General features: G+C 46.1%; 1 protein-coding gene across 1 annotated transcript in view; it reads left to right on the top strand.

The window, feature by feature from the left end:
- Positions 1-13534, top strand: part of Susd1 (sushi domain containing 1) — a 120780-nt gene that overhangs the window by 100272 nt on the left and 6974 nt on the right. Inside the window, exons 13-15 of the mRNA XM_021200675.2 lie at positions 3717-3813; positions 6982-7240; positions 10924-10963. Coding sequence (XP_021056334.1) covers positions 3717-3813; positions 6982-7240; positions 10924-10963 — 396 coding nt within the window. The remainder of the gene's footprint in view (positions 1-3716; positions 3814-6981; positions 7241-10923; positions 10964-13534) is intronic.

Genomic DNA, 13534 nt, shown 5'->3' with positions numbered 1-13534 from the left:
GGGGCATCATGATCCGGGTGTGCGCCTCTGTTCTCTGTCTTCCATGTCCTGCCTCCCTGGCTTCTCTTGCATTGATTTCCTCAGACCAAAAGCATTTCATACCTCGACTACTGACTTTTTGCTCTTTTCCAGTTCACCCTCTTTGGCTCTTAGGTTCTACTTCTAATTAGATTTTCTTTAACTCCTTCTTGAACCTCAGATCTGACCTATGCCTACCCGTTCCCTCCTGCTGTCCATCTCGCCACTGCCAGAACTCAGCTTATTAGCCCAGAGTTTGGGGATCTGGGCTAATAGGAGATTGGCAGGCGCTCTCACACCGAGGCCTAAGAATGGCTTCTGGCCTGGCGCCAGAACTCCCTCACTTGTACATACAGCTGTGCGTTCTGCCCTTCAGCAGGAGATGGGGGTGGCTGGGTGCATTCTAAAATTAGTCAGGGCCCTTTGGGGTGTAGATGACAGAAACCAACTCAAAGCTTAAGCTTGCAGAATGTGCTGGATTGCAGATGGACGTCCAGGAAGGGATCTCACTTGAAGCACAGTAAGTTCCAGCTACAGATGTACTCTCAGTGGCCCGTTGTTCTTGCTGAGCTGTTCTGCCTAAAGTCTTTCACCCAGACCTGGAAAGATGAGCATTCCTGGCTTATGTGGTACTTACAGCTGTGATCCAAGACTAAGAATGAGATGCTGTCATCTCTCAGAGTTAAATGAACCACTCCTTTTGGTCAGTTCTAAGTATGGCAATTATGTCTCTAGGGCCTAAGCCAGATAGCATTTGGAGACTCATGGGTAACGGCCCCATAGAAACTCTGTGGGAGGGGGAGGGCTGCTACTGAGAAATTGGCTTCTTAAATTTATTTATTATTAGTCTTGGCATGGTGGTACACACCCTTAATCTCAGCACTCAGGAGGCAGAGGCAGTCAGATCTCTGTGAGTTTGAGGCCAGCCTGGTCTACAAAGCAAAGCCCAGAACAGACAGTGTTATAGTACACAGAGAAACTGTCTCAAAAACCAAAAATCCCAAAGAAAACCAAAACAAACCTTATTATTTTAAAGCACAACGCAAGGAAAGTGTTTAACACATTTAAACTGGTGTTTGACTCAGTAGAATTTGTATTTCAGGGGATGAAGAGAGAGAGCTACCCAGAACCTTTCACCTGAGTCCTCCCAGCTTGACCACTGTGCATTAGTGAAGTTTCTTGTGGATTAGTGAATGATATCTGTGACACAGATCTTTCTTCCTGCACCAAATCCCATTGAGTTATCCATCCCCCTTGGCTGACAGCCATCCTTAATGAACATTGGCATCACTCCGGGGCACATTCTTCAAGCTGTTGACCAAGTGACCATGTCAAGTAGCTTAAGCTGCCTTGGTGCCTCAGAGACACACCAGATATTACAGGCACTGCCTTTTTTTTTTCAGTGTGCTGATTAAGGATCAAAGTAGCTGTTCTTCTCATTCCCATTTTATAGATGGGCAGCTAGAGGCAAAAGTCGTAGAAGCCAGAGCCCTTGGTCTGACCCACTATGTTGGTGATTATTTCTGCACCTTAACTTTGTCTTCCTCAGTGTGAGCCATACTAGAGAAACCTCTGATACTACAGTACAGTTCCTGGAAATTGTAAAGCCTTCCCTTGGTGTAGTAAAAATGGGTGTTATTAATTCCCTGAAAGGAGATATAAAGACCAGCTGGAAGATTTGGTGGAGCTGGCATTTAAGAGACCCCGGGGTAAACGAGGAATGTAAATAGCAGAGAAAGTGTGTGCATCCTCCCTGTGCCACAGGGCGTGGATTCCTGCGTGGAGAACTTACAGCCTAGGCTTCCTCGCCTATAACTTGTCAAAGGTGTAGATGTCAAGAGTATTTATACGTCACAGAGTGAGAGAGAGACTGGGCAGTGGTGGTGAATGCCTTTAATCCCAGCACTCAGGAGGCAGAGGCAGGTGAATCTCTGTGAGTTTGATCTGCAGAGTGAGTTCCAGGACAGCCGGGGCTGTACGGGCAACCCCGTCTTGACAAAAGAAAAAAAAAGTAAGCTAGAGATCTCATTACTGGTTGCTGGTGAAACCAACTTGAGCAGAGGCAAAATGAAGCTTCGTGGACTCCCTGACCTTAAACTTCGATGTTGAATGTGCATGACAGTTGTAGGCGTGGCTTCAGACCTGCCTTGATTCCATCTGCCTGGTGAGTGGAGGGTGCAAGTGAGTTGAAAGCATCTGTCCTGTGGTCAGGATGACACCTTGAATGAAAAAAGGGTTGGGGGGAGATGGGACCACAGGGGCCCAACAGCCAAACAGTCCTTCTCATGAATCATGTGGACAGACAGCATTCAGGAACTCTTTTTGCAGAGGTAAGACCAGCAAGAGAGGGAGAAAATGACTGTCCAAACATGTTGCCCCCTCGGTAGCTTTGCTAGGGAGCTTCCCTAAGGTGAGACACAGACATGTAGTATGCAAGCCCAGTGCCCAGGCTGTCCTTATGATGCCCACGGGCAGGCTGGTAGCTGGAGCACGGAGATCAGGATGTAACCTGGAGCACGGAGATCAGGTTGTAACCTGGAGCACGGAGATCAGGATGTAAACACCAGTGCTATATCCCTGGGGTCAGTTTGTCAGTGTATTCTTCTCCTAGTGAGCAACTGGGGAATCTGGTTACCAAGGGCCGGGAAGCAGGGAGGGGTGACACAAAGAACACTGTGTCTAGGAGGGATCCAGAAGTCTGACATGCTGGTCTTCTGTGCTACATGAGTCCTCTTTCTGTTGTTATAATAAAAATGCACGAAGCTGGATAAGAAAGGGATTTCTTTAGCTCACATTTTAGGATGCTAAAAGTTCAAGGTGGGGCTGCTCAGAGTTTGACCCCAGGTGAGGGCTCCTTGGTGGATGGCTTCGGAATGGATCATTTAAGGAAGTGCCCATGTGCCTTGGCAGTAAGCACAACCAGGCTGGGGTCAATCTTGTGACCAATTAGGCCTTCCACCAGACTCTGCATCTAAAAGGCTCCTTTTGCATCATCACCCTAGGAGCAAAGCTTCCGATGCCGGAAGGTTTGGGGAGACACTCTTAATCCATCTCGAAACCAGAGCACCTACCAAATAAGATTTTGTCTCGCAAACATCAAAACCCGTGGTTGGTGTAGCAAACACCAGCACCCTGTGGGTGCTGGACCGTGTTCATCGCTTCTTTTTATTATGAAAAGACATAGAATGTAACAACATTAACCATTTTTAAATAAACACTTTATTAGCGTTGGGACAGTCACCGTGTTGCACAACTACCACCACTACCTGTTCTCCAACCACGTGCTATCACTGCATACAAAAGCTTTTTTTTTTTTTTTTTTTTTTTTTTTGGTTTTTCAAAAAAGGGTTTTTCTGTGTAGCCCTGGCTGTCCTGGAACTCACTCTGTAGACCAGGCTGGCCTCGAACTCAGAAATCTGCCTGTCTCTGCCTCCCAAGTGCTGGGATTAAAGGCGTGTGCCACCACCGCCTGGTGGCCCTCAGCTCTTGGCCACCTCTAGTCGGCTTGCTCTGTGAATTTGACTAATCTAAATGCTTCACCCAAGTGAACTCATACAGCGTTTGCCTTTTTTATAAATATTTATTCCAGTTTCGAGGTTACAAACTTTCATGGCAGCCTGGAGGACCACTTTCTTTGTGCTTTTTACTTGACCTGATCGCCTGCCCACCCCCAGTTTTCTCCTTCTTAATGTTTGCAGAGCCCCCACTTCCAGAAGTAGACTTTTTCACTGTGCGAGGAAGGCCTCTACCACGCTTCAGGCTGAGGAAAGCCAAGGAGATAAATGGACCTATCAGGTGAGTACCTGTCTTACTCCACACAGTGGACCTACTATGTGAGTGGGAAGGCTTCCCTGTGAGTGGCTGAACTTGGGTAACTGGAGCCTCTCGCTTTGTTTCCCTGAACACATAGTGGGCTTGTCATCCCAGTAGCATTCTTCCCAATGAAGAATGAGACTTACAAGGGACCAGAGACAAACATTTTGGGCAGCATAGCCCCTTGCATGCACATCCCATGGTACAACCTTCAACGATGGTGATGGTGGGTCACGAGGATTGTCTCATTTCCCAGAGACAGAATGTCTCCTTCTTGCGTCAGGCTGATCTTGGGGTGTGTGTGTAGTGGTTTCAGAAAAGGTCATTTGGAGAATTCTTTTTATCTGTTCACATATTGAGTTGTATCGGCAAGACACTATGTAGTTAGTGACCAGCTGGGGTTCCAGATGGCATTGAGATGGGATTAATTTACCTCTGTTGGAGGACTACATTGTGCTCAGTTTTGCATTTTATTTACAAAGGTCATGGGAGGATTAGGGAAGTTCTGTCAGTCCCCCTTCTCAGACAGGAAGATTAGCATTGGCCTGCAGATGGGAGCCACGGCACCATGTCAAGGAGCTCGGGTGTGTATGGCCTGATCTACATGGCCCTTTATCATTCTCAGCCCTTCAGTGTAATGGCCCGTTCAGTGCAATCAGGGTAGAAATCAATCTGAGATATTCTAAAAGAATGGAAAGGCAAGTCTGGAGATACTGTGTGAGTATCCATTTGTTATAGAACTCTGCTTTCAGACTGAGTTAACTTCAAGTCTTTTCAGGGACAGACATTGCTCAAACAGCTCAGTTGCTTGATTCCTAGTAAGTTATTGGAAAGTATTGTAATCCTGTTGCTGTAAGAGGAACAGAAGCCTGGCATCATTCATTGCCTGAACGAATTTACAAGAGCAGATGTGATACTTAAGCCAAATAGTTGCGTAAGGCAAAAAGAAAAGCCAGATGACAGCCTGCCCTGGTGGCAGTGTACCAGCCGATGCCTTCAAAACAGGAAGTGGCGACCTGTGAGTCATGCAGGGAGGGCAGTGGAAGTGGGGAGAAGTCCTTGCAGACTGGCCCGGTGGTCAGGTTCCAACCCACGGCCTCTGCTCCCTTCACATCAGTCACCGGTGTTACTTACCTGGGGGTGAGCTGTGCCGGTTCCCCAGCCTGGCTGGCTGCATGGCTTGAGCTGGAGGCACCAGCTTTGCCAGGCCAGAGTCTTTTGTGTGAACGTTGGCATGGAGAATGGAGAGCTTAGGCAGATGGTCAGGCCTGTCTCTGAACTCCCTTGAGGCTAAGGTCTCTTACCCTTACCAGCTAACAGGAATCAGCTGGCATGCTTTATCAGCAGCCAGCATTCCCAACTCTAGTCCTGGAGACTTTGGTCCCATAGGTTTGGGGTGGGACCTGGGAGTTTCTATATTTACCAGTCTAAATAGAAAGCTGCTTCCTGCCCTGTGAACGGCACCTCTAATGGGCAATGTACAGAATCAACGTGGTACAGGTGAGCCTTAAACTCCAATTACCTGGCAGGTTGAGTCAGTGTGGGGCTTCTTGCCTGTGGCCACCAGACCTCCAAGGCCCCAGAAAAGCTGTCCCAAGTGTTGCCCAAAGGCAGCGAAACTCAATGTTTATTGCTGCTGATTTGTTACACTGCGGGTCTTACTTAATCCCTTTTGTTCAGAGTCCTTTCTGAAAGTAAGCCCAGGCTCTGTGGCAATCAGGGCCCTCACCTAACATGGCTGAGTACATAGCAGGTGGCTGGAGACTTTCCAAATACAATAGCTACCATGGGGGAGGGCCCCCTCTCCTCAACCAAGTGATGCATGTGCTTTTAGGGAGCAGGAAATGGGGCATTAGCAATGTGGAGCAGGAAGCCCAAAATTGGTGGTAAAATAGAATTATGTGGCCTAATGAGTTTTGGAAATCACCCTAATCACATTTGGTAGTAGTCCAGGCATCTTTTTTTCTCTATTGAAAACTCAACGCAACCAGCATTTATTAGGAGTTGATCATAACTGAAGAAATGTGAAAGGGGGGCGGGGCGGAGAGATGGCTTCCTAATTAAGAACACTGGCTGCTCTCCCAGAGGACCTGGGTTCAATTCCCAGCACCCACATAGTAGCTTACAAATGTCTGTGACTCCAGTTCCGGGGTACCTGACATACATACAGACAATACACCAATGCACATAAAATAAAAATTAACAATTTTTAAAAGGAAGAAATGTGAAAGGACCTGCAGATACAAGAGGCAGTGTTGTAGCCCCACCCCCAGCCCTGTTATCAAGGTCGGTAGAGATAGGACATGTTCACACGTTATGATTCCAGAAGTAAAGGCAGAGCCGACAGGAATGGAAAGGGAGGCACGGTTTAACCAGGTGCATTTCATTCTTCTGTTTCTTCCGACTGCTTTCCTCTTTGATAGATAAATATTACTAAGTTTACACCTGAATGTCAGTGTATCTCTGTGTCCTTGTTTAAGGGACATTTTCACCAAATCTATGGGCTACTTTACATTTCCAGGATCTTGTCAACCCAGATTAACACACGGTGACATTTTACTCCTGACCGCTCATTGGTTTGGCGTGAACTTTGGTGTCAGCTTCTGAACGGCGGGGGATATAAATCATATGACTTCTGTTTTAAGTCACCACATGACTGTCTGGAGCCACTCTTCAGACTGAGCACATTCGTCCCCGTAGGTGCTGGGCCTTCACGTGACTTTTAAACCCTCCCCAGTGGCAGGCTTTACTTGCCCGTGTGACACACTGCTGATCAGATCCACCATGTGACAGACACAAGGTCGTGATACACGGTCGTGATACACTCGCCTGTTTCTCCCACCTAGGGAGCCTGTGCTTGGCCTCCCTGTGAAGCTGGGACTTGGCTTGTCATCTGGCTGTAGGTAAATACGGAGGTCCCCGGTAGTTAGAACTGCCAGACACTAAGTCCTGTGTCGCCAGCAGTTTTTCTTGCCTGATCTAGTGTCTTTAAGATGCTTACTGCACAGTGCGAGTTCAGTAAACCGGAATACACAGTCCTCCAGACAAGCGGCCCATGAGCCTTATAACATTTACATCTGGTCAGGGTGATGATGAATGCGATCACTGTTCTTCACAAGTCCCCTGTCAATGTCTCTTCCCCTCTCCCAGTTCATATCAGGTGCTGGTCCTTCCCCTGTCCTTGCAAAGCACATTTTCTTGTGATTCTGAAGGCATGACTTCATTCTTTGGCAACACTTCTCCTGCTGACGGATACGTGGCTGCAGAAATCCTGGCCAGTGATGTTCCAGACGACACGTTGGAGATATCTATTGGAGACAGGCTCTACTATGGGGAGTATTACAATGCACCTTTGAAAACAGGAAATGAATACTGCATTCTGTTACGGATTGCAAGCGAATGGAACAAGGTAGAGTTGCTTCAACGATGTTCTGACCTCGGTATTTTCCTTTTTGTATGAGATTTAAATTGTTTGCATTTGGGCTGGAGAGATGGCTCCTCGGCTATGAGCACTGGCTTCTCTTCTGAAGGTCCTGAGTTCAAACCCCAGCAACCACATGGTGACTCACAACCATCTGTAATGAGATCTGATGCCCTCTTCTGGTGGGTCTAAAGACAGCTACAGTGGACTTACACATAACAATAAATAAATCTTTAAAAACAAATGGGTTGCATGTACCTTTCTCCCATGTTTGCGGTGGACGCCACGTGGACTAACCACAGAAACATGTAACTTGTGAGCAGGCTTTCCTATGGGTGCCAGGTAAGAACTGCATAGGTGTCAGCCGCACTTCTGAGGGCCGTACTGCATCTCTGTTGGGACTGATCTGGTTTGAGTGCCCCTCGACCTTCCTGAGTACCAGAATTCGAGAGTCCGAGTTGGGGAGGAATGTCTAGCTCTGGTGGCTTCCTTTCTGCTCCACCAGGATGCTGCCTTCCGCCAGTCTCCAGGGGAACAGGAGGAGAGAGTGGCAAACAGGCCCCTCCCTCCCCACCCCACTCTTCAGAAAGCTGGATTTCTTTCAATAATTGGCAACTATAATGAGCTGGACAAGCTAGGAGAGTTCTAAACTTGGTGTAAAATTATGTGGGTTGGACACCAGGAGAATTACACAAATACTAACAAAACATCTCTTGACTGATACATTGGAAGCAAAAGTTCTTCATATTTAAAACAGGCATCTATTAAATTCTGTATAAGACAGAAGTCTGATGTACCATTGGCAAGCTGATAGCAAACCAAGGCTTACTTTTTAAGATTATGTATGAGTAGCAGAGAGGCCAAGAACTACTTTGTAATAATAATATAGGAATTAAGATGTGGAAAGTTAAAGTTCAGAATACTATTACCTCAATAATTTAATGGAGTAGATACCCTGATGGGTGCAAGCTGGTACCATCTCACTAGGCAGTCTTGTTCTGCATTCCCTTAAAGACTAATGATGTTCAGCATCTATTCGTATGCTTGGTGGCAGTCTGTTCTTTAGGACAAGTGTCTATTCAAGTTCTTTACTAATTTTTGTCTTTGTTTTTTTGTCTTTATTCGTCTGTTTTTGAGACAGGGTTTCTCTGTGTAGCTCTCCTGTCCTAGAACTTGCTCGGTCGATCAGGCTGCCTCAAACTCAGAGATCCACCTGCATCTGCCTCAAGGCATCGGCCACTGCTGCTGCTGCCGCCACACAGCTACTGCTTTTTAAATTGAGTTGTTTGATTTCTTTCATTGTTGTCTGGAGTCCTCTATATAATTTAGACATTAATCTCTTATGAGATGAAGTTGAAAACATTTTCTTCCATTCTTAAGGGTTTTTTTTTCTTTTTGCTTTGCTTTAATGTTAACAATGTTCTTTGAGGCACAAAAAAACTTCTCATTTGTGTTGGTTCCTAGGAGGTTTTAGTTTTAAGTCTTGCTTTTGAGCATTTGGTTCGTTTTGAGCTTTTACATTTGGCATTAGGTAAAAGTCCAGTCTGGTTTGGTTTTTGTTTGTTTGTGGTTTTGGTTTTTTGGTTTTTTGTTTTCAAGACAGGGTTTCTCTGAATAGCCCTGGCTGTCCTGGAACTCGCTCAATAGACCAGGCTGGCCTTGAACTCAGAAATCCATCTGCCTCTGCCTCCCAAGTGCTGGGATTAAAGGCGTGCGCCACCACTGCCCGGCATTGAACTCTACTTGTTGAAAGACTGTCTGGTCTCCATTAAATTCTTAGCACTTGTTCTAGTTTCTGGCCCAGTTACTAGGATAGTAAAAAGCAACTTTATGGGAGGAATTTATTCAGCTCACAGTTCCAGGTTATAGCACATCATTTTGGGAAAGTCAAGGCAGGAACCTGAAGCAGCTCATCCCAGTTAAGAGCAGAGAGAGAATGTGTGCATGCGTGTATATTATAGATCACTATTTAGTACTATTTAGTCCAGGACCCAAATATAGGGAATGGTGCCACCCATGGTGGGCTGGGTCTTCCTTGTCAAATAAAATGATCAAAACAATTCCCCATACTCGCATACAGATATAGCTATAAACCAACCTGATCCAGACAGACCCTCTAGGATTCTCTTTCTAGGTGATTCTTAGATTGTATTGAGTTGACCAAACTAAACGTTAGAAGTACTTCTCTCAAACATATCTGACATATATCAAGAATTCATTGGTGGATGCTGAAGTCTGTTTCATTGACTTACAGGCTAGTACTATCCTGTCTTCATGGTATGTTTTGAAAGCATTAGTCTTCCAACATCTCCATTTTTTCCCTTTATGTATTTGTCCTAATCAATAGCCTCACTCTGCCCTGAGGCTAAGGGAGGAATAAGGCATGTCTTCTCCCGAGTTCTCACCTTCTTGTGTGCTCTGTTATCAACTTGGATGAGTTCTGTCACCTTAATGCCATTTTAAAATCACTTTCCTTTCTCTTCTTTTTAAAGCCAGTGCTGTGCACGGTTGGCTATCTTTTCTCTACCCATCACTTGTTCAGATTCTTGTCTCTTGCTTTTACCGAGCTCCTTGCTCCAGCTACTGCGGGGTGAGTTTTATAAATTTCGCAGCTGACCCAGGCACACCACTTCAATGAGCTTCCTGTGTCACCTGGCCCCTGTCAGTTTCTCGGTTGTAATGTTTTCCATTATCTGCTTTGCCCTTTGCTTCTCATTGTCTTGACATACGTATTTCTTCCTTCCTAATTTCAAAACTAGCCTCAAGCCAAAATTGAATTATATTCGAAACCTGTGGCTAGTTAAAGCTTTTCCTCCCAGAAGTTTTCAATTTAAATATATATTTTTAAATCCTTTTTAAGAACATAAAAACCAGAATGCCCAATGTGTCACTTGAAAGAGAGCCTCAGAGTGAGATGGAAAGGGTAGCTCTATAGCTTCTTCCCGAGGGAAACTGCACTGAATCCTCAGCCACATTCAAGAGTCCCAGCTGTCCCCATTGACAGGTGTGTGAGTGACAATTACCAGATGAGGAGATGCTCAGTTCCAGTGAGTTTGTAGGTCTCTTGCTTTTTCTGGTTGCTTTCTTCCTGAAAGCGTATTTTGGGTTCCTCAAGTTGTTAAGCATCATCCAGAGAGACAAAATATTATTATACCAGAGTTTCTCGTTGCTTGCAGATAACACACATCACTTCCTCCTGTAGAACCTAGATGCGATCTTAGAACTCTTCTCAGGCAGTCCATGCTGCTTGTTCAGAGCTGGCGGTTAGGAATGACGCTCCTGGCGGTCCATTGCCTACTCCTGGTGTAAGCTTTCTGAGATCTTTTGGAAACCCACAGAAGTGATGTCTAGAGCCACTCCCATATGTGTATCCAATGCCAGCCCCTTGAACACTGGTGATAAATGGCTAAATTATGAGATGTAAGAGATAGGGTTGGGGTTGTGGCTCAGTAAAGCCCTAGCCTACCATGCATGAGGCCATGGGTTAAATCCCTAGCAACATAAAACATAAACACACACTTATGAAAGCTAGATGGGACCTTAAAGATTTTCTGGTTCAAATTAGGGTATGAAGAGTCAGAGAGTCGGGGTCCTTTTAGCATCTGCATTGCACTGTTTAAAATGGTGCCCCGTGTCTCCTACTTAGATGGACCTCTCTGTTTCCCTTCCAGGTGAGAAGATATTCCTGTGCTGTCTGGGCTGAGGTAAAAGGTAAGGCCATGTTCTCTCTGTGCACGCAGTCCTTCCCCCATGTTCCATCTGCAGCACCAATCTGATATTGGGGACTTGCTTTAAATTGTCACAGGTGGTGACAGACATACAAGTTAAGGCATCTTCAGAAAAATACAGACATTCTCATGCCTAGGGTGTGACATATTCAAGCCATTACTGAAGAGTTGGGAGCTCATGAAATCATATAAAGAGCCATGAATGGGACCATCCCTGCTATCAGCCTCCTGCCTCTCCCGTGGCAGTGTCAACTGCCCTTACTGTTTTTCTTCTGTAGCCATGAGATAGGAGGGGCAAGCCCTAGACACCCAGATGAGTAACTTCAATGGCGACAAAGATTTACAGTTTAGAAGAGTCCTTCCTCCTAGCTTGGGTGGCTTTCCATTAGCTGAGTCACCCTGGATTTGCGATAGCGATTGGTCTATGTTGGGTGTTGTGTGGGTTATGTGGCTTGTTGGGGGGAGAGCAGTTGTTCCAGCATAATGACACTGAGAGGAGGGGAAGATTCTAATCAGGGTTAAGGGCACTGGAAAGCTTGTTACAGACCAAAAAGAAGAGAAGCCTGAGACCTGCTGTTTGGCTTACACCCCCCCACACACACACACGGTCACATACCAATAATGACAATTGAGTTTAATGGTAAATTACACATATAGGGGAAGGCACAAAAGAGTGCATCTCCTAGAGCGTGGTGTGGACCATATATGGCTGAATCCCAGCACTTAGGGACAGAGGTTAGAGGACTGTCATCCTGGAGTGACTGTCATCCTGGAGTGACTGTCAGCCTGGGATCCACAGCTGACATAGGCTGAGAGACTCCGCCTAAAACAGTGTGGTGGAAATTTGTGTCAGCTAGAGACATAACTCTTCATGTTATTTTGTTTAAGAACGTTCTGTGATATTTGCACAGTCAGGAATTACATCCTGACGCATCTCTCAGAATCATCCCCACTGTTAAGTGATGCATAATTATATTAATAAAAATAATTTATGTGCTGAATAGAACTATCCTACATCTAGGGGGAAAAATAAGACAAAAACCCCCCAAAGGAATGCAGGCAAAGGACTGAGTTCAAAGGTTGGTTACCACATCCAACTCCAAGGCCAGGAAGGAATCCACGGGTTGTATATTTTTTTCTCGATCAGATCCAGATGTGCAACTCTGATACATGGAAGACATAATCACTCTCAAACTGTATATGACACCAATAAGCGAAAAGCAGTGCCCTTGAGAGCAGCCACCTCCTGGTGGGTAGATAAAGCCTTGGCTGTCCTGGCAGCAGCCTGAGCATGTGATCAGCCAGGCTTCCTGACTTGGTCCGCCTGATGGGACAGTTCTTCTGGTGTCTCCAGAGCTGGCTCTTGCTGACGAGGTGCGCGTTTAGAGCCTTCCCTTTCCTCGAACAGAGTTTTCAGAGGGGTTGGGCAGCTAAGGCAGGATTGAGTAATCATGGATCCTTGATTGACAGGCTCCAGGGCAGGATGTTTGTTTAAAAACCACAGGCAGCCAGCCAGCAGAATTGATTCCCAGGAATGCCATTAGGGTGTGCCTAATTCCAGAAATCTTGTTAAATTTATAACCTCTGAGTATGGACCAATTCCTGGCAATAGGCTGAGGAATGCTGCCCATGGTCCACATGTGTCCCCTTTAAATCCTTACACCCCATCCCTACTTCTGAGCATAGCCTCAGGAGACAACCGCTGCAGTGGTGAGGCAGTGTGACCTCTTTCAGGATTGCGGTGGATGGTTTACCATGAGTGCTCTGTTTTAGAGGGGCCTTAGCAGGACATGTGGAGGGGCTCAGGGAAGAAGGCTTCTGTCTGTCTGTCTGCCTCTCCCCTCATCTTACTTTCCACTTTTTAATCTCTACTCAGACTTACGAGAGTAGAAAAGCTGATTTGGGAGCTGGGCCAGGTGAGTTATTCGGCAGCTCGTATCTTAGATTGCCACCTTAACAGAGATGCGTGCTGGGGTCAAGTTCTTCTCTGCAGCAGCTTGATGAAGGGTACAGGAAACAAGCATCCAAAACAGCCAAACCCTTCGGTGTGCACCAGTGCATACCCGGGAGCGCCAGGGACAGAATACAGTCCTTACAAGGAAACTATAATTGTGAATAAGATGTGCAAGCTTTCAGACACAGACATAGCTTCTGGAATCTACCCTACTGGAAACCATCAGATGTGATTGGGAGGGACTCAAAGCAGGCAGAAGAAACAGAGGAGGCTGTAGCTGGTCCTCTGTGATGCATAGGAAGGATTTTGAGAACATCTGAGTAGCTTTTCTAATTGTCCTTCTCTCTGCACCCCTCATTTAAGAATCATTACTGAGAACCTTGAATCCTTACACTTGGGAGGCAGAGGCAGGTCAATCTCTGATTTTGAGGTCAACCTGCTTCACATAGTGAGTTAGTTACAGGCCAGCCAAGGCTACGATGTGGTGAGACCTGGTCTCAAAAACACAAATAATGATCATAATGATGATGACAAAGGAAGAAGGAAAGGAAGGAAGGAAGGAAGGAAGGGAGAGAGAGAGAGAGAGAGAGAGAGAGAGAG

This window comes from Mus pahari, chromosome 6 (genome assembly GCF_900095145.1).
Source record: "Mus pahari chromosome 6, PAHARI_EIJ_v1.1, whole genome shotgun sequence".
Taxonomy (NCBI): domain Eukaryota; kingdom Metazoa; phylum Chordata; class Mammalia; order Rodentia; family Muridae; genus Mus; species Mus pahari.
This window is presented reverse-complemented; position numbering and strand designations above follow the sequence as displayed.